Source organism: Salmo salar, chromosome 24 (genome assembly GCF_965601325.2).
Source record: "Salmo salar chromosome 24, fSalSal1, whole genome shotgun sequence".
In the NCBI taxonomy this organism is placed as follows: Eukaryota; Metazoa; Chordata; class Actinopteri; order Salmoniformes; family Salmonidae; genus Salmo; species Salmo salar.
The window spans coordinates 29266268-29287772 of NC_138314.1; the positions used below are offsets into that span (position 1 = coordinate 29266268).

A 21505-nucleotide genomic window follows, 5' to 3' on the forward strand; every position below is an offset into this window, starting at 1 on the left:
CCTTCCGCATTTCAGATGGAAATGATCAATACCAACATCAGGAGATGAGAATTTAGGAACTATCGTGTTAATTTACGTTATAGCTAACTAATCGATACAATTTGTTGTAAACGAAATGGAAATTTGAGTATTGAGTTGCTATATTTTCATAAAATCGTCTTGTTTCAAGCGTTTGACAAAGTAAGACATGTCTCTGTCTTGTTAGCTAACGTTAATTAGCTGGTACTAGCTTGTTGACCCAGTGTTTTGCTGATGGTAACTACTGTAGCTATATAACGTTACTCTTTGCATGTAATTTGAGATACATGGGATAGTTTATATGATTAATGTGAATAATTGCGTCAGAAATAATTTTCCACATACGGCTACAAATATGAGCTTGATAGCTAACTAACCTACGTGACCCATATCGATTTCTCACGTAGATAACTTAAACACCTCTCCCTTCAAGTAAAGCATTAGAATAGACTGGTTGCTTTTCAACAAGGTTCCGTCCATCCATTCTACTGTCGAATATTTTCCTGGATACTTTATATAAGAAGTAATGTAAATGATTGAAAATGCTAGCCTTTTTTGTGTTTAAGATGACTGTATTGGGCATATATTGTTATGTCATAGCTAGCTATCTAGCGGGGTGATGTGCATATTATTGGTGGCTTACCGTTGATACTTGACACCCTGTGGGTGGGGTAAAGACAGTCTAAATGTCTAGGCTCTTTCTCGGAGGGAAACATTTTAGTTATTTCTTTAGGATCTAGCTAATCGCGTGTTTTTTCAGGATGCAGGATCTTCAATACCTTGACAATGAAACATGTTGGCTTGTCAAAGAGCTGAAGTCAAACATTTCTCAAGAATCATACTTTTTACCTCGGGAAACTGGCCTGAATATAATGGAGTCTGCAGCAGAGGTAAGTATTGCTGACCCAAGTACATATACTCACTGTACTTACCTTTCAGTTTTTTGATGTGCTATTTTACCATTCATTTTCAGAATCACAATGGAGTCTCTGCAAAATGCAGAAATGCCAAAGTTGAAGACTTGTGGAGCCTGACCAGTTTCTTTGGTTTCAGCACCCAGACATTTGTTCTGGCTGTCAATCTACTGGATAGGTTCTTAGCCATTATGAAGGTGTGTATTTTAACCTATTATAGGCTAAGCCCTGTCTAAGCTTTGGGGGGGTTCTACTAAGCTATATGGAATTGTTTTAAGAAGGTCATACCAAGGACCGTTTAGCTATTTGATTTACATTTTAGTCATGTAGCAGACGCTCTTATCCAGAGCGACTTACAGTAGTGAATGCATACATTTCATTTCATGCATTATTATTTTTTTGTACTGGCCCCCCGTGGGAATCGAACCCACAACCCTGGCGTTGCACACACCAAGCTGGCATTGCAAACACCATGCTCTACCAACTGAGCCACAGGGAAGATTTAGAATTGTAAGACCCCTTGAAGTATCCCTAAAAATGTTTACCTTACTGCTATTCACCCATACAAATGCATTGAATAACCGATTCTACATGGAACAACAGATAGTCCCCCCCAAAAAGTAAAAAGGAGAGAGATAAGAAAGCTCATGATTTTTAATTACATTTTTACATGTATTTAACCCCTTATTTTTGGCTCTAAACAGTCTCCATATATACTTCCATTCAGTTTTTTCAACTGGTACTGGGGGACCTTCAGATGAGTCTTGTGAGGCCTTTGGGTGTCATAGACCAAAACATGTATGTGAGAGTCTCACCTTTCCACAGAGGGGTCATATTAGTGTGTAGCCCAAACTGTTTGGACGCCACAGACAGAAGTTGGCAGATCGGCTGTACCGACTTCAGACGAGTCCCAAGACGGTGGTGGGAGTCGCCAAACCGCTTGGACGCTACCAGATGATTTTGTGAGAAGATGGATTTTCAGGATGTCTCATGGTCTAACAAACACTGCTCTAGCTCTGTCACTTTTCACCGCAGAGGCGGAAGTGCGACATCGGTGGATGCGGTGGATTGAGACGCATCCAATGCAAAAAAAACATATCTATATCTCTATCTTAAACTGACAGATTTTTAGGGGGATTTTTGTATTATGCTAATTAAATTTCAGTGGGGGCGAGGACATCGACTTAAAGATATGCTTGTTGTGTTGAGATATGGTAATTCTGGATATTCTACGGAATTAGCGTTTTGTATGCATTTTGTTTGTTTAATACCTGTGTTTGTTGTTTAACTTATGTCAATTTGCGTGCCCTTTACTTTGTTTAATTATAATGAACAAAAATATAAACGCAATATGCAACAATTTCTAAGATTTTACTGAGTTACAGAAAGCAGTCAATTAAAATAAATAAATTAGGCAACCATTTTCTATGGATTTCACATGACTGGGAATACAGATATGTTGGTCACAGATACACACCCCTACTTTTTTTTTTTTTTAAAGGTATCAGAAAACCAGTCAGTATCTGGTGTGACCACCATTTGCCTCATGCAGCGCGACACATCTCCTTCAGCATAGAGTTGATCAGGCTGTTGACTGTGGCCTGTGGAATGTTGTCCCATTCCTCTTCAATGGCTGTGTGAAGTTGCTGGATATTGGCGGGAACTGGAACATACTGTTGTACATGTCAAACCAGAGCATCCCAAACATGCTCAATGTGTGACATCTCTGGTGAGTATGCAGGCCATGGAAGAACTGGGACATTTTCAGATTCCAGGAATTGTGTACAGATCCTTGCGACATGGGGCCGTGCATTATCATGCTGAAACATGACGTGATGGCGGCAAATGAATGGCACAACAATGGGCTCAGGATCTCGTCGTGGTATCTCTGTGCATCCAAATTGCCATCCATAAAATGCAATTGTGTTGGTTGTCCGTAGCTTATGCCTGCCCATACCATACACCGCCGCCACCATGGAGCACTCTGTTCACAACGCTGACATCAGAAAACCTGGTCGCCCACACAACGCCATACATGTGGTCTGCGGTTGTGAGGCTGTTTGGACGTACTGCCAAATTCTCCAAAACGACGTTGGAGATGGCTTATAGTAGAGAAATTAACATTAAATTATCTGGCAACAGCTCTGGTGGACATTCCTGCAATCAGCATGCTAATTCTGGGGGGGGGCTCCCAGGTGGCGCAGTGGTCTAAGGCACTGCATCTCAGTGCTAGAGGCATCACTATAGATCCTGGTTTCATCCTGGGCTGTATCACAACCGGCCATGATCGAGAGTCCCATAGGGCAGCACACAATTGGCCCAGCGTCATCTTGGTTAGGGGAGTTTTTGGCCGGGGAAGACCGTTTATTGTAAAATAATAATTTGTTCTTAACTGACTTGCCTAGTTAAATAAAGGTTAAATAATTGCACGTGTAACCGATGTGAAATGGCTAGTTAGTTAGCGGTGGTGCGTGCTAATAGCGTTTCAGTCAGTGACGTCACTCGCTCTGAGACTTGAAGTAGGGTTTCCCCTTGCGTTGCAGGGGCCGCGGCTTTTGTGGCGCGATGGGTAACGATGCTTCGTGGGGTGTCAGTTGTTGATGTGTGCAAGGGTCCCTGGTTCGAGCCCAGGTTGGGGCGAAGAGAGGGATGGAACCTACACACGCTCCCTTTGTGTTGAGTAACAAAACTGCACATTTTAGAGTGGCCTTTTATTGTCCACAGCACAAGGTGCACCTCTGTCATTATCATGGTGTTTGATCAGCTTCTTGATATGCCATAACTGTCAGATGGATGGATTATCTTGGCAAAGGATAAATGCTCACTAACAGGGATGCAAACAAATTTGTGCATCAAATCTGAGTGAAATAAGCTTTTTGTGCGTATGGAAAATTATTTCAGCTCCTGAAACATGGGACTTTACATGTTGCTTTTATATTTTTGTTCAGTATATAATAGAATTCAGCAGAAGTATCCCATTTATGCTGACTTATGTATCACTATAATGGTATGTTCACAGGTCCAACCTAAGCATCTGCCTTGCATTGGAGTCTCCTGCCTCCATATTGCTGCCAAAATGGTTGAGGATGAGTGTAACATCTCACCCACCCATGAACTCATCCGCATCAGCCAAAGCAAGTTCACTGTTTCTGACCTCAGCCGCATGGAGAAGATCATCTCTGGAAAACTCAATTTGGAGCTCAAAGCCGTCACAGCCTTAACCTTTTTACACTTATACCATGCTGTCATCGTATCACTAACATCAGAAAGGTGAGTGCTTTGTTTCTTAATTGATCACTTTTTGCATTATGTCATCAGTGAGTATTTTTCCAATTGCTAGAAGCTGTAAAGTTGATCTTCTGATGATCAATTGACATGAGGCTCACATGAGGGTTGCCTTTATTTTAAGGGAGGAGATCCCAAGCATTGGGAGACTGGAAGCCCAGCTTAAAGCCTGCTTATGTCGGCTTGTTTTCTCTAAAGCAAAAGTAAGAATTATTCTCAGGCCAACACAATTGCTAAATTATAAGAATGTTTACATTGAGTTGCAGGACCGATATGTTATTATTTTTTTTCAGCCATCGGTGCTGGCACTGTCTGTCATTTGTCAGGAGTTTGAAGCCCTCCAGTCTCTTGCCATGTTGGAAATTGTCCAAGAAGTCCAAAGGCACCTAAAGGTATTATACAGTTTAATTACAGACCTCAGTATGTATGACATGATGGTGTCATGACCAATGACAGGTATTATATTTTTATAATACAAAGACCCACTGAGACTGACATACAGTAGCTTGACCCTGCCACTAAACAAGTGACATCAAAGGAAAACATGCTACTTGAAAACTAGCACCTTCTGACTTGGCTGAGACAACATTTTCCAGGACTATTCTATTTGTCTTCTGTCAGCCTCCTCAGATGTTTCTTATTTCTTTCACAGATTGTTGACAGTGAGTTACTCTACTGGAGGGGACTTGTGGCCAAATGCATGACTGAGTACAGCTCAAGTGAATGTAACAAACCAGACAACAAAAAACTGGTGTGGATCGTGTCCAGACGAACCGCCCAAAATTTGCACGCTAATAACTTCAGTGTCCCTGAACTGCCGACCATTCCAGAGGGCAGCTGGGGTGAAAGTGAGAGGTAATCAAACAGCCCCTTTAATGCACTTTACTGTATAATAATATTCATATTTCATATCACTAGAGCTAATGTGTGTGTGTATATAAAGGCTCATTATTGAACTGTAACATAATGCACCACATTACTTCTACATTGTACAGCATTGCTATGATGTTTCAGGGAAGAAGAAAAACATAACATTAGATCAGTGGAACAGTGACTTGAAGACAGTAATGATGACATCTGTTCTCCCCTATGTATATTTAGTGAGGATTCCTGTGAGGACATGAGCTGTGAAGAGGACAGCCCGTGCAGCTCTCCTGGCAGCGACGAAAAGGGACCCTTCTTCCCCGTAGAGTTTCGCAACCAGGGCAGAAAATGATAGTCCCTCTTTTTGATGAGCTCAAACTTGTGATTGAGATTATGTGTAACCAGGGTGCTAACTGTAACTTTCCCTAAATTTAATGTTCCCCTTCCTTGTAGTCATGATTCAGAACAAAATTGTTTCTTTCACTTAGCATACTGTATGTGTGACAGACTGGTATCAAACTCGGGTTGCCTGCGAGCCTGGTTAGCCCTCTCCACTAAAGCCTAGGTGTGGACATAAGTCTTCCTGTCTAAAGCTAGGTTACTGATCACGGGAGAGTAGTCCAACAAACCACCTCTGCTACATACATATGTATTCTGGAAATACTGAACAACAGGCCCTATCAAGTGCCTGTGTTAGTCCATGTGCTGTTTTTAAACTTTTGTTCTGATTTTTAGATCTGAGTGAGATTTAAATTGCAATATGTTGGCAGCTGACTGGCAATAAGATCTTTGAAAGCCTTTTTAGATGTTGCTGGTGTCAATCTATGTCCAAATTTGACACATTCCAGGTGACATTAAGCACAACGGTGAAGTTATTTTCTTCCTAGGATGTCAAACCTGTGCACTGACTGTTTAAATCAATGGGAAATACCCAACATATTGGTACATTTGTGCAAAAATGTACCTGTTTTATAGAATAATATTCATGTAAAGGTTTCCTATACACCACGTTATTGTAATGTGTTTGTAAGATTATGCAGGATGATACTGTATTCTATGAATGGTGACTTGTATGTAAATGTGATTGTGTTAGAGAATGATGGTGATTGTTGTCTATTGAGATTCAGTACATGTGCAAAATATTTATATTTTAACAAATAACAATGTACATAAAATGAAGAAAGTTGTATCATGCTTTGTAAATAGGCCATCTTATGTTACTGTATATCAACATATTGTTAGAAATGAACCACAAACCAAGAACCCTACAGATAAAATAGTATTTTTAAACCTGTTGTGTATTCCCTATTATTCTTAATTTTGTTTAACGAATGAATCATACACGCTATATATACAAAAGTATGTGGACACCCCTTCAAATTAGTGTATTTGGCTATTTCAGCCATACCTGTTGCTGACAGGTGTATAAAATTGTGCACACAGCCATGCAATCTCCATACTCTCCAGAGCTGCCCCAGTCAACTGTAAGTGCTGCTATTGTGAAGTGGAAATGTCTAGGAGCAACAACGGCTCAGCCACGATGTGGTTGGTCCAACAAGCTCACAGAACGGGACCGCCGAATGCTGAAGTGCGTAAAAATCGTCTGTCCTCGGTTGCAACACTCACTCCCGAGTTCCAAACTGCCTCTGGAAGCAACGTCAGCACAAGAACTGTTCCTCTGGAGCTTCATGAAAGCAAGCCTTAGATCACCATGAGCAATGCCAAGTGTCAGCTGAAGTGGTGTAAAGCTCGACGCCATTGGACTCTGGAGCAGTGGAAACGCATTCTCTGGAGTGATGCGTCATCATCTGGCAGTCTGACAGACTAATCTGGTTTTGGCAGATGCCAGTAGAACGCTACCCGCCCAAATGCATAGTGCCAACTGTAAAGTTTGGTGGAGGAGGGGCTGTTTTTCATGGTTCGGGCAGGCCCCTTAGTTCCAGTGAAGGGAAATGTTAACACTAGAGCATACAATGACATTCTATATGATTATGTGGTTCCAACTGTGTGGCAACAGTTTGGGGTAGGCCCTTTCCTGTTTCAGCATGACAATGCCCCCGTACACAAAGCGAGGTCAATACAGAAATGGTTTGTCGAGATCGGCGTGGAAGAACTTGACTGGCCTGCACAGAGCCCTGACCTCAACCTCATCGAACACCTTTGGGATGAATTGGAACTCTGACTGCAAGCCAGGCCTAATTGCGATGCTGATCAGGCTTCCACATTTGCTTAATATTTTGTGCTGCAGTATTTTATACAGTCAGCAAGTAATCTTGGATGGTATGCATACCACTAAGTTAATTGCTCCCATCTGTAAACCCCAGAGAGTTATAATACAGCCATGACACTTTTAGGTTCTTCTTTTCATCTTGGCTCAACAAACACACCGAAATATGTGAAATTATTTCCTGAGGAAAGGGTGCGTAACAGAGCAGTGAGATGTTTGCTGGTTTGATGCGTTGACGTGAATTTCAGATGCATCGCCCTAATTGAATTAATCGGGCTGGAGAGAAATTGCATTTCAGCGCGAAGCCAAGGCAGGGATGATGAGAATGCACGAAGACGGATCGCCAAGGCAGCCGACTGCCATCCAATGACTATCCTGCCCTCTCAACCGCAGTGCACATTTGCCGTCCGTTTTACATGAGAAAGCATGTTTATTTTTTATCATAATACCAATACGTATAGCCAAAATCAGCATCTCGAATCGAGGTGATGAAGGCTCGCACATTTTAATCGCTTTTCTTCAAGGAATGAAAACGCTCCAAGATGGTCCGCATCTCAAACGCCCTGGGTTTGGTCATATTGATGGTCGCTCTTCTCATTTTCTCCTTAATAAGTTATGTGTCCATTAGAAAGGACAGCATCTTCTCTTCCACAAAATATGACAACATGGGAGGACCACCACGGATAATGTTCCACGCAGGATTTCGGTGAGTAGGCTAAATCAAGACCTTGAAACTCATTATTTTTTATTTTGACATGACTCAAACCACCTGAAATTGTCAAATAAGATGTGATTTATGTCACCGACAAGGCGCATGCGTGACAATTTTGTTCCTAACAATCTTTATGATTGTTTATGGCCACATTGTTCTGTAGGCTATGGCATAATATGGCTAACTGCATCAGGGCCTTAATAAATAATACAAATAAATAATATTCTGCTGCACGCTACAGTAGCCTAATCTAATGCAAATCCCTGCATCAATTACATTTCTTTTTTTTAAATGAAAATTCAACTGTAGAATCATTGACAGGAGGTTAGTGTTTAAATGTAAAAAAAATGCCATATGTGACAACAAATCGTTGCTCCACATGGAGCCGGATTTCAAACAAGAGAACTGTCCAAGGTGCTGAGTGAACGAATCTTGCCTATTGTGACAAACCTACGCCTGAATGCATGCCGTAAATGGGCTTTGGTCAGTGCTATCTGGAATCCTTGGGACGTCCATACCTTAAACCCTTAACCCCTACCCTAACCTTAACCCTTAACTTAACCAGTTTAAAAGTCAACTTCAATGGGGTAGGGACGTTCCACTGAGCCCGGATAGCACGGACTGAATGGGCTTGGACAAATAATCGAAATAAAAAATATTCCTCTGCACGCGACTGTAGCCTAATCTAATACAAATCCAGCATCAATTACATTTTAAAAAAGTATGAAAATTCAACTGTAGAATCATTGAATGTCCATAAGTATTCACCCCCTTTGATTTTTTTCTTCATATTATGTTGCCTTACGAAGTGGGATTGAAATTTATAATATTTTCATGGTTTGTAATTGATCAACACAAAAGACTTCATATTGTCAAAGTGAAAATATAATTCTACAAATGTTTCCAAACTAACACAAAATCATTAACTAATATAGGCTAATGTTAGTCTTGCTTAAGTATTCACCTCCTTGTTTAGGTAAGCCTAAATGAGTTCAGGAGTAAAACGTGGTTTAACAAATAAGTTACGTGGACTCACTCTGTGTGAAATAACAGGCATTGACATGATGTTTGAATGACTACTCTGTCCCCCATACATGCAACCTCTCTAAGGTCCCTCAGTCAGGTATTGCATTTCGAGCACAGATTCAACTACAAAGACCAGGGAGCATGGTCAAGGAGCATGGTCAAGTTAATAATTAAGCTGTGTATTAAACCACTCAGATACAACAAAGATACGTCATCATTCTGAACTGAGCTGCAGGACAGGAAGGAAACTGCTCTGGGATGTCACCATGAAAAACAGCTACAGAGCTACAGACTGATGAGAGAAAACTGAGGATGGATCAACAACATTGTAGCAACTCCAAAATAATGACCTAAATGACTGAATGATTGAAAATAACAATATACAGTAAATATAATGAATACAAATATTAAAAAACATGCATTATGTATGCAACAAAGCACTAAAGTTATACTGCAAGAAAACACAGCAAAGGAATACAATTTTTGGCCGAAAGCAAATCGTTATGTTTGGGGCAAATCTGCCTCCTTACTTTCATAAAAAGAAATGGGATTGCGCAAAGCACATACAAAATCCTATTGCAAAACCTGCTTCAGTCTGCTTTACACCAGACACTAGGAGGAATTAACTTTTCAGCAGGACATTGACCAGGCCAAATCTACACTGGAGTTGCTTCCTAAGAAGACAGTGACTGTTCCTGAGTGGCCAAGTTACAGTTTTGACTGAAATCTGCTTGAAAATCTATGGCAAGACTTGAAAATTGCTGTCTAGTCATGACCCCCAACACCTTGAAAGAGCTTGAAGAATGTAGAAGAATAAGGGGCAAATATTGCACAATCCAGGTGTGCAAAGCTCTTAGAGACTTACCCAAGAAGACTCACAGCTGTAATCACTGCCAAAGGTGTTTCTAACATATATTGGTTCGGTGGGGGGTGAATACTTTTCTAATCAATGTATACAAGTGTTTCATTTTTCATAACATTTTCAAATTGAAGACATTTTAATTTTTTTGTCATTTTGATATTACAGTGTATTTTGTGTAGATCGTTCACAAAAAAATAAAATTCAATCCATTTGAATCCCACTTTGTAACACAATAAAATGTGAATTAATCCAAGGGGGTGAATACTTATGATACTCACTGTAATGCTTACAGTACATGCTGACAATATCAACAGTGTCTTTACTAAGGGAAACCCTCTTCCTCTCAGGTCACAGTTTGCCCTGAATTTCCTGGACCCATCCTTCATCCCATTAACCCATGCTCTGAATGAGGAGCTGCAAGGGAAACCATCCAAATGGAAATTTAATAGGACAGCTTTTTATCAGCAAAGGTATTATGATTATGTGGGACATCTGTAATAATCTGTAGAAACTTTTATATTGTTTGTAAAGCAGTTTAACAGAATACTGTTTGTGTTTAGTAAAACATGACAGTTTATTTGCCATTTGCAGCTGGCTACATAACTACATTTTGTAGAAACAGCAGCTGTGAGCTGATATTTTTATCTGTTAACTACCTTTCAGGAAAGAGATCTTCCATTACATTGATGTGGCCAACAACTTCTCCCTCACCAAGAACAGTGTACGCGTCGGCCAGCTGATGCACTTCGACTTCTCCAGTCACAAGTATGTCTTCTCCATAAACAACAACCTGAAGTCACTGCTTCCTGATGCTTCACCCATCCAGAACAAGCACTACAACGTGTGTGCCGTGGTGGGTAACAGTGGGATCCTGACAGGAAGTCACTGTGGGCCAGAGATCGACAGCGCCGACTTTATCTTCCGCTGCAACTTCGCCCCTACCGACTCCTACTACAAGGATGTGGGCCGGAAGACCAACCTCACCACTTTTAACCCCAGCATCCTGGAGAGGTACTACAACAATCTGCTGACCATCCAGGACCGCAACAACTTCTTTCTCAACCTGAAGAAGCTGGAGGGGGCCATTTTGTGGATCCCTGCATTTTTCCTCCACACCTCGGCCACCGTCACACGGACCCTGGTGGACTTCTTTGTTGAGCACAAGGGGCAGCTGAAGATCAAGCTGGCCTGGCCGGGAAACATCATGCAGGATGTCAACAAGTATGGAGAAGGAAGGGACTGAGTTTTGTGCCAGAGTTCTGGGCATCAGGGCAGTCATGGGTGGTTTTGTTCTCACTTTCAGACACCATTGTTACTACAAACTGTACATTTAAAGCAAATGCTGGATTGCAGGCATTGGGTCACTTAGTTGTGTTGTGTTCTTTAAAAAGAGCAAGGTTGGGTTGTTGATGCTGGGTTATTGAGATATAACCCAACAGAGGTATGTATTAATAGGGGCGTGGCTTTTAGGTGGGTTTTTTTGGCCACCGGTGATAGTAAATGTCATTCTTGTTCATCTGTTCTATACCGGATGTTACCGTTAAACACTTTTCAAGCTTTTATGAGGCTTACAGAAGGCTTACAGGAAAAGTCCACCCCAAAAACATATTTTGGTATTTGTTTCATAAGTCCATTGTTGATATTGTCCTAAAATGTGTTGTATGTCAGCAACCAAGTTAAGATATATAACTTTCAAAATTCAAAAATACAGCCGGTATGATGCATTTTGCATCATATGTTGCTAGGCCTCTAATAAGCCACTTTTATGTTCCCCAGCAAGAAAACCAAATAATGTCACTCAAAGAGAAGGGCTACTAACAAAGAGTCACTGACCACAACCAAAATGAAACAGGTGGGGTTTTAGGAGGGGTTCTGAAAGACACTCATGGAGGTGTCCACTGAAAGTTGACTAGCAACAACAACTGGAACCTAAAAGACACCCATCATGAGCGCCCACTAAATTTGCCCAAGAGGCAAACAAAAAAAACCACACCAGTAAGACAGTAAGCAAAACAAAAATGGGAGCAAAACGAAAACTGGGAAGATCAGATAAAGGATTGTTTTAACTCTCTACATCTCTCAAGACAACTGGAGCACTGGTCCAGCCACTCGTAAATATCACCTGGGTCAGCACAAGTGAAACACCTTCCCACTAACGAGATGACAATGAGGTGACACCAATCAGTGCGCCCCATGTTCTAGCATGCATCCTCAAAATATAAATGGAAAAATCAAAGCCTGTAACACCTTCCCCTTAAGACAACAAATATATCCTATATGTTTGTTGGACAAGTTTGTTCTCAACCAACAGAAAATAACTACCATCTCACAACATGATCAACTTAAATGCATCCCTACTTAAATGTGTCACCTTCTCCAATATAAACATTGTGTCTACTGGCTGTCAATAATTCAATGCCAGACTGAACAGCCACTTGTTTTTGGTAAATATGTAGTGAATACAGAAAGTATTCAGATCCCTTCACTTTTTTCCACATTTTGTTAAGTTACCGCTTTATTTTAAAATGTATTAAATTGCTTTTTCCCCCATCAATCTACACACAATACCCCATAATGACAAAGCAAAAGCAGGTTTTTAGAAGAAAAAAATGGAAATATTACATTTACATAAGTATTCAGACCCTTTACTCAGTACTTTGTTGAAGCACCTTTGACAGTCAGAGACTTATCCTGAAGCCACTCTTGCATTGTCTTGGCTGTGTGCTTAGGGTCGTTGTCCTGTTGGAAGGTGAACCTTCGCCCCAGTCTGAGGTCCTGAGCTCTCAGGAGCAGGTTTCCATCAAGGATCTCTCTGTACTTTGCTCTGTTAATTATTGCCCTCAATCCTGACTAGTCTCCCAGTCCCTGCCTCTGAATAACATCCCCACAGCATGATGCTGCCACCACCATGCTTCACCGTAGGGATGGTGCCAGGTTTCTTCCAGATGTGACGCTTGGCATTCAGGCCAAAGAGTTCAATCTTGGTTTCATCATTTTTTTCATGGTCGGAGAGTCCTTTAGGTGCCTTTTGACAAACTCCAAGCGGGCTGTCATGTGCCTTACTGAGGAGTGGCTTCCAACTGGCTACTCTACCATAAAGGCCTGATTGGTGGAGTGCTGCAGAGATGGTTGTCCTTCTGGAAGGTTCTCCCATCTCCACACAGGAACTCTGGATCTCTATCAGAGTGACCATCGGGTTCTTGGTCACCTCCCGACCAAGGCCCTTCTCCCCCGATTGCTCAGTTTGCCCAGGCAGCCAGCTCTAGGAAGAGTCTTGGTGGTTCCAAACTTCTTCCATTTAAGAATGATGGAGGCCACTGTGTTCTTGGTACCCTTCCCCAGATCTGTGTATCGACACAATCCTGTCTCAGAGTTCTACTGACAATTCCTTCAACCTCATGGTTTTTACTCTGCCATACACTGTCAACAGTGGGACCTTATATAAACTTCTTTGGGCTAGGGGGCAGTATTTTGACGTCTGAATGAAAAACGTGCCCAAAATAAACTGCCTGCTACTCAGGCCCAGAAGTTAGGATATGCATATAGATTTGGATAGAAAACACTCTAATGTTTCTAAAACTGTTAAAATTATGTCTGTGAGTATAACAGAACTTATTTGGCAGGCAAAACCCCGAGGACAAACCATCCAGGAAATTATTTTTTTGAGGTGACAGTGTTTTCAATGGGTTTTCTAGATTTATAAGGCACATGCTTGCAGTTCCCATTGCTTCCATTGGATGTCAACAGTCTTTAGAAATTGGTTGATGTTTTTCTTTAGAGAAATGAACAAGTACGGCAGTTCAGAACGAGGGTCCACCCGAGTGCTCTCTAATGTTTTGATGCGCACTCCAGGTCACGCGCTTCACGTTGTTTTTATCTGGTATTGAACACCGTTTATCCCCTCTTAAATTTTATCGATTATTTACATTAAAAAATACCTAAAGTTGTATTAGGAAAGTTGTTTCAAATGTTTCAAAATCGAAAGAAATTATTACAATTCAAGAAAACTCCAGTCTGTTGTGTTGGCCCTCATGTCAGAGAGAAAGCTGATGACACAGGTAACTTATGAGATATTTTGTAGTCATGCTGGACGAGTTGGAACCGGTGTTTTTCTGAATAAAACGCGCCAAATAAATGGACATTTTGGAGATATAACGACGGAATTAATCTAACAAAAGGACCATTTGTGATGTTTATGGGACATATTGGAGTGCCAACAGAAGAAGTTCTTCAAAGGTAAGGCATTAATTAAATCGTTATTTCTGACCTTTGTGTTGCGCCTGGCGGGTTGAAATCTGATTTTCATGTGTTGGTATGCGGGGCGCTGTCCTAAGATAATCGCATGGTTTGCTTTCGCCGTAAAGCCTTTTTGAAATCTGACATGGTGGCTAGATTAACGAGAAGTTAAGCTTTAATTTGTTGTGTTGCACTTGTATGAAAGAGCCATTTCACCAGATTTTGTCAAATCGATCCACGGGATTTGAGCCCAAAGAAGTAACATTTTTAAGGCTAGGGGGCAGTATCTTGAATTCCGGATGACTGACGTGCCCAAAGTAAACGGCCTGTTACTCAGGCCCAGAAGCTAGGATATGCGTATAATTGGTAGCATTGGATAGAAAACCCTCTGAAGTTTCTAAAACTGTTAAAATAATGTCTGTGAGTATAACAGAACTGATATGGCAGGTGAAACCCCGAGGAGAATCCATCCAGATTTTTTTGTTTGTTGAGGTCACAGGCCATTTCAATGCAAGCCTATGGGATATTCAAAAGAATTCCTCTCAGATTGTTTATCTAGTGGAAGCCATAGGAACTGCAGTCTTTAGAAAGGGTTTCAGGCTTGTTTTTTGAAAAACGAACAAGTAGTTGTAGTTTTTCCAAGGTGTCTCTCATTAGAAAAGTAGTCTTGTTGTGCGCGTAAATGAGGTTCGCGCTCTTTGTTATTTATCTTCCCTATAGAACATACTATTCTCCGTCTTAAATGTTATCATTTATTTAGATATTAGAGTACCTGAGGATTAATTAGAAACATCGTTTGACTTGTTTGGACGAACTTTACTGGTAACTTTTTGGATTCGCTTGTATGCATGTTGAACGAGTGGATTACTGAATCAAGCGCGCCAACTAAACTGAAATTTCTGGGATATAAAGAAGGACTTTATCGAACAAAACGACCATTTGTTGTGTAGCTGGGACCCTTGGGATTGCAAACAGAAGAAGATCTTCAGAGGTAAGGGATTTATTGTATCGCTATTTGTGATTGGGGCGCTGTCCTCAGATAATCGCTTGGTAGGCTTTTGCCGTAAAGCTGACAATGCGGTTGGATTAACAAGAAGTTAAGCTTTTAAACGATGTAAGACACCTGTATTTTCATGAATGTTTAATATTACGATTTTTATATTTTGAATTTCGCGCTCTGCAATTTCACCGGATGTTGTTGTGGTGGGACGCTTAAGTCTCTGGTTGGAACTGATGTATCTCCTAAACAAGATTTTGTATCAGATGTATATGAACCCTTTGTTTCAGACGGGTTTGTGTCTCTGCAGATGCTGTTAAGCAGCCAGTGAAGATACTGCGAGATACTGGGGCAGCCCAGTTCTTCATTTTGGAGGGTGTTTTGCCTTTGTCTGACACATCAGCAACTGGTTACATTACCAGTCAAAAGTTTGGACACATCTACTCATTCAAAGGTTTTTCTTTATTTTTCCTATTTTCTACATTGTAGAAAAATAGTGACGACAACAGAACTGTGTTAACACACATGGAATCATGTAGTAACCAAAAGAAGTGTTAAACAAATCAAAATGTATTTTATATTTGAGATTCTGTGACACTGTATGTGATTTATTTAGAATTCAAGGCACACTTAACCAACATGGCTACAGTACCACAGCATTCTGCAGTGATACGTCATCCCATCTGGTTTGCGCTCAGTGGAACTATCATTTGTTTTTTAACAGGACAATGACCCCAACACATCTCCAGGCTGTGTAAGGGCTATTTGACCAAGAAGGAGAATGATGGAGTACTGCATTAGATGACCTGGCCTCTACAATCCCCCGACATCAAACCAATTGAGATAGTTTGGGATGAGTTGGACCGCAGAGTGAAGGAAAAGCAGCCAGCATGTGCTCAGCATATGAGGGAACTCCTTCAAGACTGTTGGAAAATCATTCCAGGTGAAGCTGGTTGAGAGAATGCCAAGAGTGAGCAAAAATGTCATCAAGGCAAAGGGTGGCTACTTTTTGAAGAATCTAAAATCTAAAATATATTTTGATTTGTTTAACGCTTTTTAGGTTATTACATGATTCCATATGTGTTATTTCATAGTTTTGATGTCTTCAAATAAAGAAAAACCCTTGAATGAGTAGGTGTGTCCAAAATCTTGACTGGTACTGTATATATTTTTTAAGTACATACAGTACAGTGCATTCGGAAAGTATTCACATTTTGTTACGTTATAGCCTTATTCTAAAATGGATTAAATACATGTTTTCCCTCATCAATCTACACCCAATACCCCATAATGACAAAGCAAAAACAGGTCTTTAGAAATGTTTGCAAATGTATAAAAAATAAGAAACAGAAATATCTTATTTACATAAGTATTCAGACCCTTTGTTATGAGAATCGAAATTGAGCTCAGGTGCATCCTGTTTCCATTGATCATCCTTGATGTTTCTACAACTTGATTGGAGTCCACCTGTGGTAAATTCAATTGATTGGACATTATTTGGAAAGGCACACACCTGTTTATTTAATGGGCTGGAGTGCTCCCATAGTAAGAAACAGCTTTTTCTCTCTTTCTCATTCTCACAGCAGTAATTACAAACTGTCGGATACAAAAAAAAAAACTGTTTTCTGATGATTTTATCTTTGGGCACTGTAGAAAAGGACTGAAACCTTGCGGTAGGAGGTGACTTCTCTGGATTGCTTTTTGTGTAGGGATAACTACTGGGTGCTTTATTTGTGGAAGTAGTTTTATGTGTCAACACAAACTCATCTGCCAGAACTGCAGCTTTCTTAACTCATAAATGTATTGTAGGTAGCAACCCTTTTGTGAAGCCAATTCTTGAATTGCTCGAGAAGTATGAGTTTCTTTAAATCCTCAAGGTCCTTGACCTCTTGAGAACCACAACACCGATCAAAAAGACATGCTTGTTGCCTTGTTAACTCAACATGGCTTTGTGATTCTGTCTTTCATAATTTACGGAACTGTTGTCTGTATGCCTCTGGGACCAACTCGTAAGCCTGAAGGATAGCAGCTTTAAAAGTTTCATAATCTGAACTCTGGTCAAGAGATAAAGCGGTGTACACTTTGACTTTACCCACAAAAACACTTTGGAGGAGCAGTGACCAAATTTAGGGATGTTGCAATCCGCTCAAACAGAGTAAAATATACATCCACCTCCTTTTCATTGAAAGGCGATAAGTCGGCTGTTCCGACAAAGATCAAACTCTGTTGAGGGTGCAGGATAGCCTGATTCGATTCGGAGCACTTCCAGATCCATCTCTCTTAATCTCTTAATCGAATGGCATTCTTGTTCTAGTCTGGTGTCGTGACTTTACTTTCATTAATCTGATGGCTGTTATTTATCTAATCAACTAACTATGTTTAATTGTTACCCGATTAAATGAATCATGTAACAATTAACTAATTAGGAATTTGGGGCACCATGAGAGCGGTTGTTTAAAGAGTTACCATCTCCAGAATTAAACTCTAAAGGTCTTTACCTATCAAATCCATGAAACAGTCAACCTATTAATCATAACCTCGTATCATATCGTCATTCTGAACAGTCGTAACCTCCTGCATCTGCAAAAAACCCAGCCTTACTTATGATTCATTACTACACAAATTAGTTGAATTATTTATTTACTAGCTAACTAAATGATAACACAGGATAAACATGCACACTTAACACATTACAAACAGGTCCCGAGCGGACTGACACAACATATGGTGGCTTGTTACAAAGGAGATGGAGAGGAAGGGAGTGAGAGAGACACTTCTCTCACAGTAATCATATACTTTGCACACAAACCACCGCCCATTTCAAGAAAGAAATCATGAATGTATTTACGTGTGAATGCCTTCATTTGCCATTTATCTCAGTCAGAACCAGGCCTTCTTATGAAGGGTGTTAGGCCTTTCTGTGGCACGCTTGTAAGGCTCTGATTGCCCAAAAGGTGTCGTTCACTTGTCTCTTCTACTGTTGCTCTCCTCTGCGTCGGGTAGTCCTGAACAGAGCTACAGAGCTCACTCTGCTTCCACTTGCTCTGGAAGATAGGCTAGCCAGCTGTGTTGATGGTTCCCATTGGGTGATGAGAGTAGCGTACTACAGTGATTTGAGAAGAGTAGTAGAATGGTCCCAGTTAAATTCGCTTTTCTAGATACTTTACCTAGGACAGCAAATCAGCTGTACCAGTGATTGTCCGGGAGATGAGCTTCTCACCTCCACTTCGTGCTGATATTCAGAGTTTGAACCACTTTGGACGTGAGCTGCAGCTATACGCCTCTCTGGTCTAAATGTTAATTTCTTTCCCAATCCTTTTATGCACTCTGGTCGAAAGGGCCTACAATACTCAAGGGAAAGAAGATCCCGGACAAGCCCCCATTTTGTTATGTTCCCCAGCAAGAAAACCAAATAATGTCACCCAAACAGAAGGGGGCTACTAACAAAGAGTCACTGACCACAATGAAACAGGTGGGGTTTTAGGAGTGGTTCTAAAAGACACTCATGGGGGTGTCCACTGAAAGTTGACTAGCAACAACAACTGGGACCTAAAAGACACCTACAATGAGAGTCCACTAAATTTGCCCAAGAACAGGCGAACAAAATAAAAACTCACACCAAACTTAAAGGCAGGAAGTGGAACAAGAAGAAAACAGGGAGAGCCAACAAAAAGTGTTAATCCTCCACGTCTCTCAAGACAACTGGAGCACTGGGCCAGCCACTCTAAAATATCACCTGGACCAGCACAGGTGAAACACCTTCTCACTAACGAGATGACAAACCAGCACAGGTGTAATGCATACTATACTGACTAACAAAATATGAATGGGAAAACTAAAGCCTGTAACAGCCACACCTCCTGAAAATAACCTGGATCAACCCAGCATGAAAGTGAATAAATCCAACTGATGGTTACATTAACCCATGTTTTAGTTAATCCCAACAACCTAACATGTTGGGTTATTCATGCAACCCAACTGTCTGGGTCAAAATAACCCAGAGTGTGTTCTGTCCATTATTTACCCAGCACTGGGTTACAAAACCCCCCAAATTGGGTTGTTTTTAACCCGGCATTTTTTAGAGTGTAGATGTTCTGTCGAACAATTCGTTGTCCATAGCTTACACATAATTGTTTTTATTGTGTTGACTTTTTTCCCACAGATATTGGAAGACCAAGAACCTGTCTCTCAAGCGACTGAGCACTGGTATCCTCATGTACACTCTGGCCTCGGCCATGTGTGAGGAGATCCATCTGTATGGCTTCTGGCCCTTCGGCTGGGATCCCAACACAGGCAAGGAGCTGCCCTACCACTACTACGACAAGAAAGGAACCAAGTTCACCACCAAGTGGCAGGAGACCCACCAGCTGCCCAGTGAGTTTAAGCTGCTCTACAAGATGCATGGAGAAGGTGTGACCAAGCTGAGCCTTTCACATTGTTCTTAGACATTCCATCCTGGGTGACCGGGCTTAAGAGATTCATTTGGTGACGCTCCAATACAGCAGCTGACCTTGCGCTCACGTAATATATTTTGCGACTCAAAGCAGACAATGCATGATTTAGAATTAATACTTTTATATTACGCTTTCACTCTAGAAACACACTATCATATCACCACTGCATCTTGCCTCAGTTTTGTCCAATGTATGTAATTCACACTAACACTTTGGGTTGCGAGGAACATGGCGGAATATTCCAGATGTGGATTACTGGTTGATGATGACGTAACAATGTATGTTCTGCTGAATATATCACACTATCATAGTACTCATCATACAATATTTCACATCACTTTATTTGCATTGCTACCATAAATGTGTGGATAAATAGATCAATAAAACACACATAACCTATTTCAACAAGAAAACACAAGGGAATACATTTAATGCAAAATAATCACTATTTCCAAACTGTGTTCATAGTGTAGGGGTCGGGTGGGGGGCATACTGTAATTGTTATTATGCTGTAGCCTTATTTCAAAGGGATTTGATTGTTCTTCTGCTTAGTCTCAGGGATGGAGTTGAGATCAGTGTTTAAAAAAAAAAAATCTGATTCAAATGCCTCCACTGAGGTGCAAACAGACACAGTCTATTTTCCAGCCCTTTTGAGCATACAGTGAACCACCACAGGTGCCAGTAGACAGACAATGGGCCCAGCCAGCACACTGCACTGTTATGAGATTTGTTTACAAGGCCTCTTTATGTATGTCAATTGCTGCCCTATATAGATAAAGATACTGCAGTGATAGCCCTAGTCCCACTATTTTATTGGGATTCTGGTGATAGCTCTGGTAATATTTCAATTTGAGGATGAATAATCTGCATTCCAACACCAAGCCATAGACTGAATTTCATTACAGTAAACTTTAAAGTACATGTATATTGTTGTTATCATCATCATTACGATTAAGAATTAAAGATGCACTATGCAGAAATGGCTCTGTCATTTCCTGGTTCCAAAAATTTGAATAGTTTGCCTAATTTAAGTTTATGTGATAACAAGCAAGTATAGTGTAGATAATCATTGTACCATCCAAACCTCTGTGAAATATATTTTCAATAAGCAAACAGTTGTTTGAAGCTGGTGTACAAAAACGAAAGTAATAGATGCAATGCAAAACTTAAGAACAGGAAGCATAGAAATAATACACCTAGAACAGATCTACAGCTTCTTAGATTTGTTTTCAATGTGAATTTGGTCGGGTTCCCAAAAAGTTACATATTGCAGCTTTTATTTTTAAGGTGTCTGTGTTCTGTTTTAGTTTCAAATGACTTCAAATCTTATATTTTCAAAATACGATAGAACATCATAGTGATAAAAGTGAAAGGGATTTCACCAATCACTCTTCACATTGTGGGAATCAGTGGGATGCATACAGTAATATATATATATATATATATATATATATATATATATATATATATATATTTTTTTTTTTTATGTATTGAACCACCTCAAATGAACACTACTTCCTATCTTTAGTCAATAACACATCACTATTGTTATGATCCATGTAGCAACACTGGGAAACGTTTTGCATTCTACCACATAGACTTTACTTTTTAACCAGATATTCATGTTTTGATGAATAATTATAGCATCTTGTACAAAGAGCATGACACACTATTGAATCGCATTGCATGTAAGAGACTAACAAATGTTAGCTACTTTGAAGGAGATTATGTTTCGAGGGGATAAGGGTGTTTTTTGTTATTATTTGTATTTGTGCTGATATTTTAATTGAAATATCACCAGAAACTTTGTATGAAAGTTGTTTTAAAGCATAAATTCCTATCAAACCACTGGGACCAAAATTATTTGTTTTACCTTTCTGACAATGAAAGAACTAATGTAACTTTATTTT

General features: G+C 40.4%; 2 protein-coding genes across 2 annotated transcripts; both read left to right on the forward strand.

Annotated features, from left to right (window-relative positions):
• Window positions 1-12: 12 nt before the first annotated feature.
• On the forward strand, window positions 13-6371 carry LOC100194937 (cyclin G2). Its single transcript, NM_001139966.1, is given in 8 exon segments — window positions 13-180; window positions 779-908; window positions 992-1129; window positions 3952-4202; window positions 4342-4420; window positions 4511-4609; window positions 4870-5072; window positions 5319-6371. Coding segments are annotated over 7 exon segments (1014 nt in total). The 5' UTR covers window positions 13-180; window position 779; the 3' UTR covers window positions 5434-6371.
• Window positions 6372-7473: 1102 nt separating this feature from the next.
• Window positions 7474-21034, forward strand: LOC106585731 (alpha-N-acetylneuraminate alpha-2,8-sialyltransferase ST8SIA3). Its single transcript, XM_014172291.3, has 4 exons — window positions 7474-8014; window positions 10256-10378; window positions 10572-11129; window positions 19304-21034. The coding sequence occupies exons 1-4, from the start codon at window positions 7851-7853 to the stop codon at window positions 19584-19586; spliced, it is 1128 nt and encodes a 375-aa protein (XP_014027766.1). The 5' UTR covers window positions 7474-7850; the 3' UTR covers window positions 19587-21034.
• The last annotated feature ends 471 nt before the right edge of the window (window positions 21035-21505 follow it).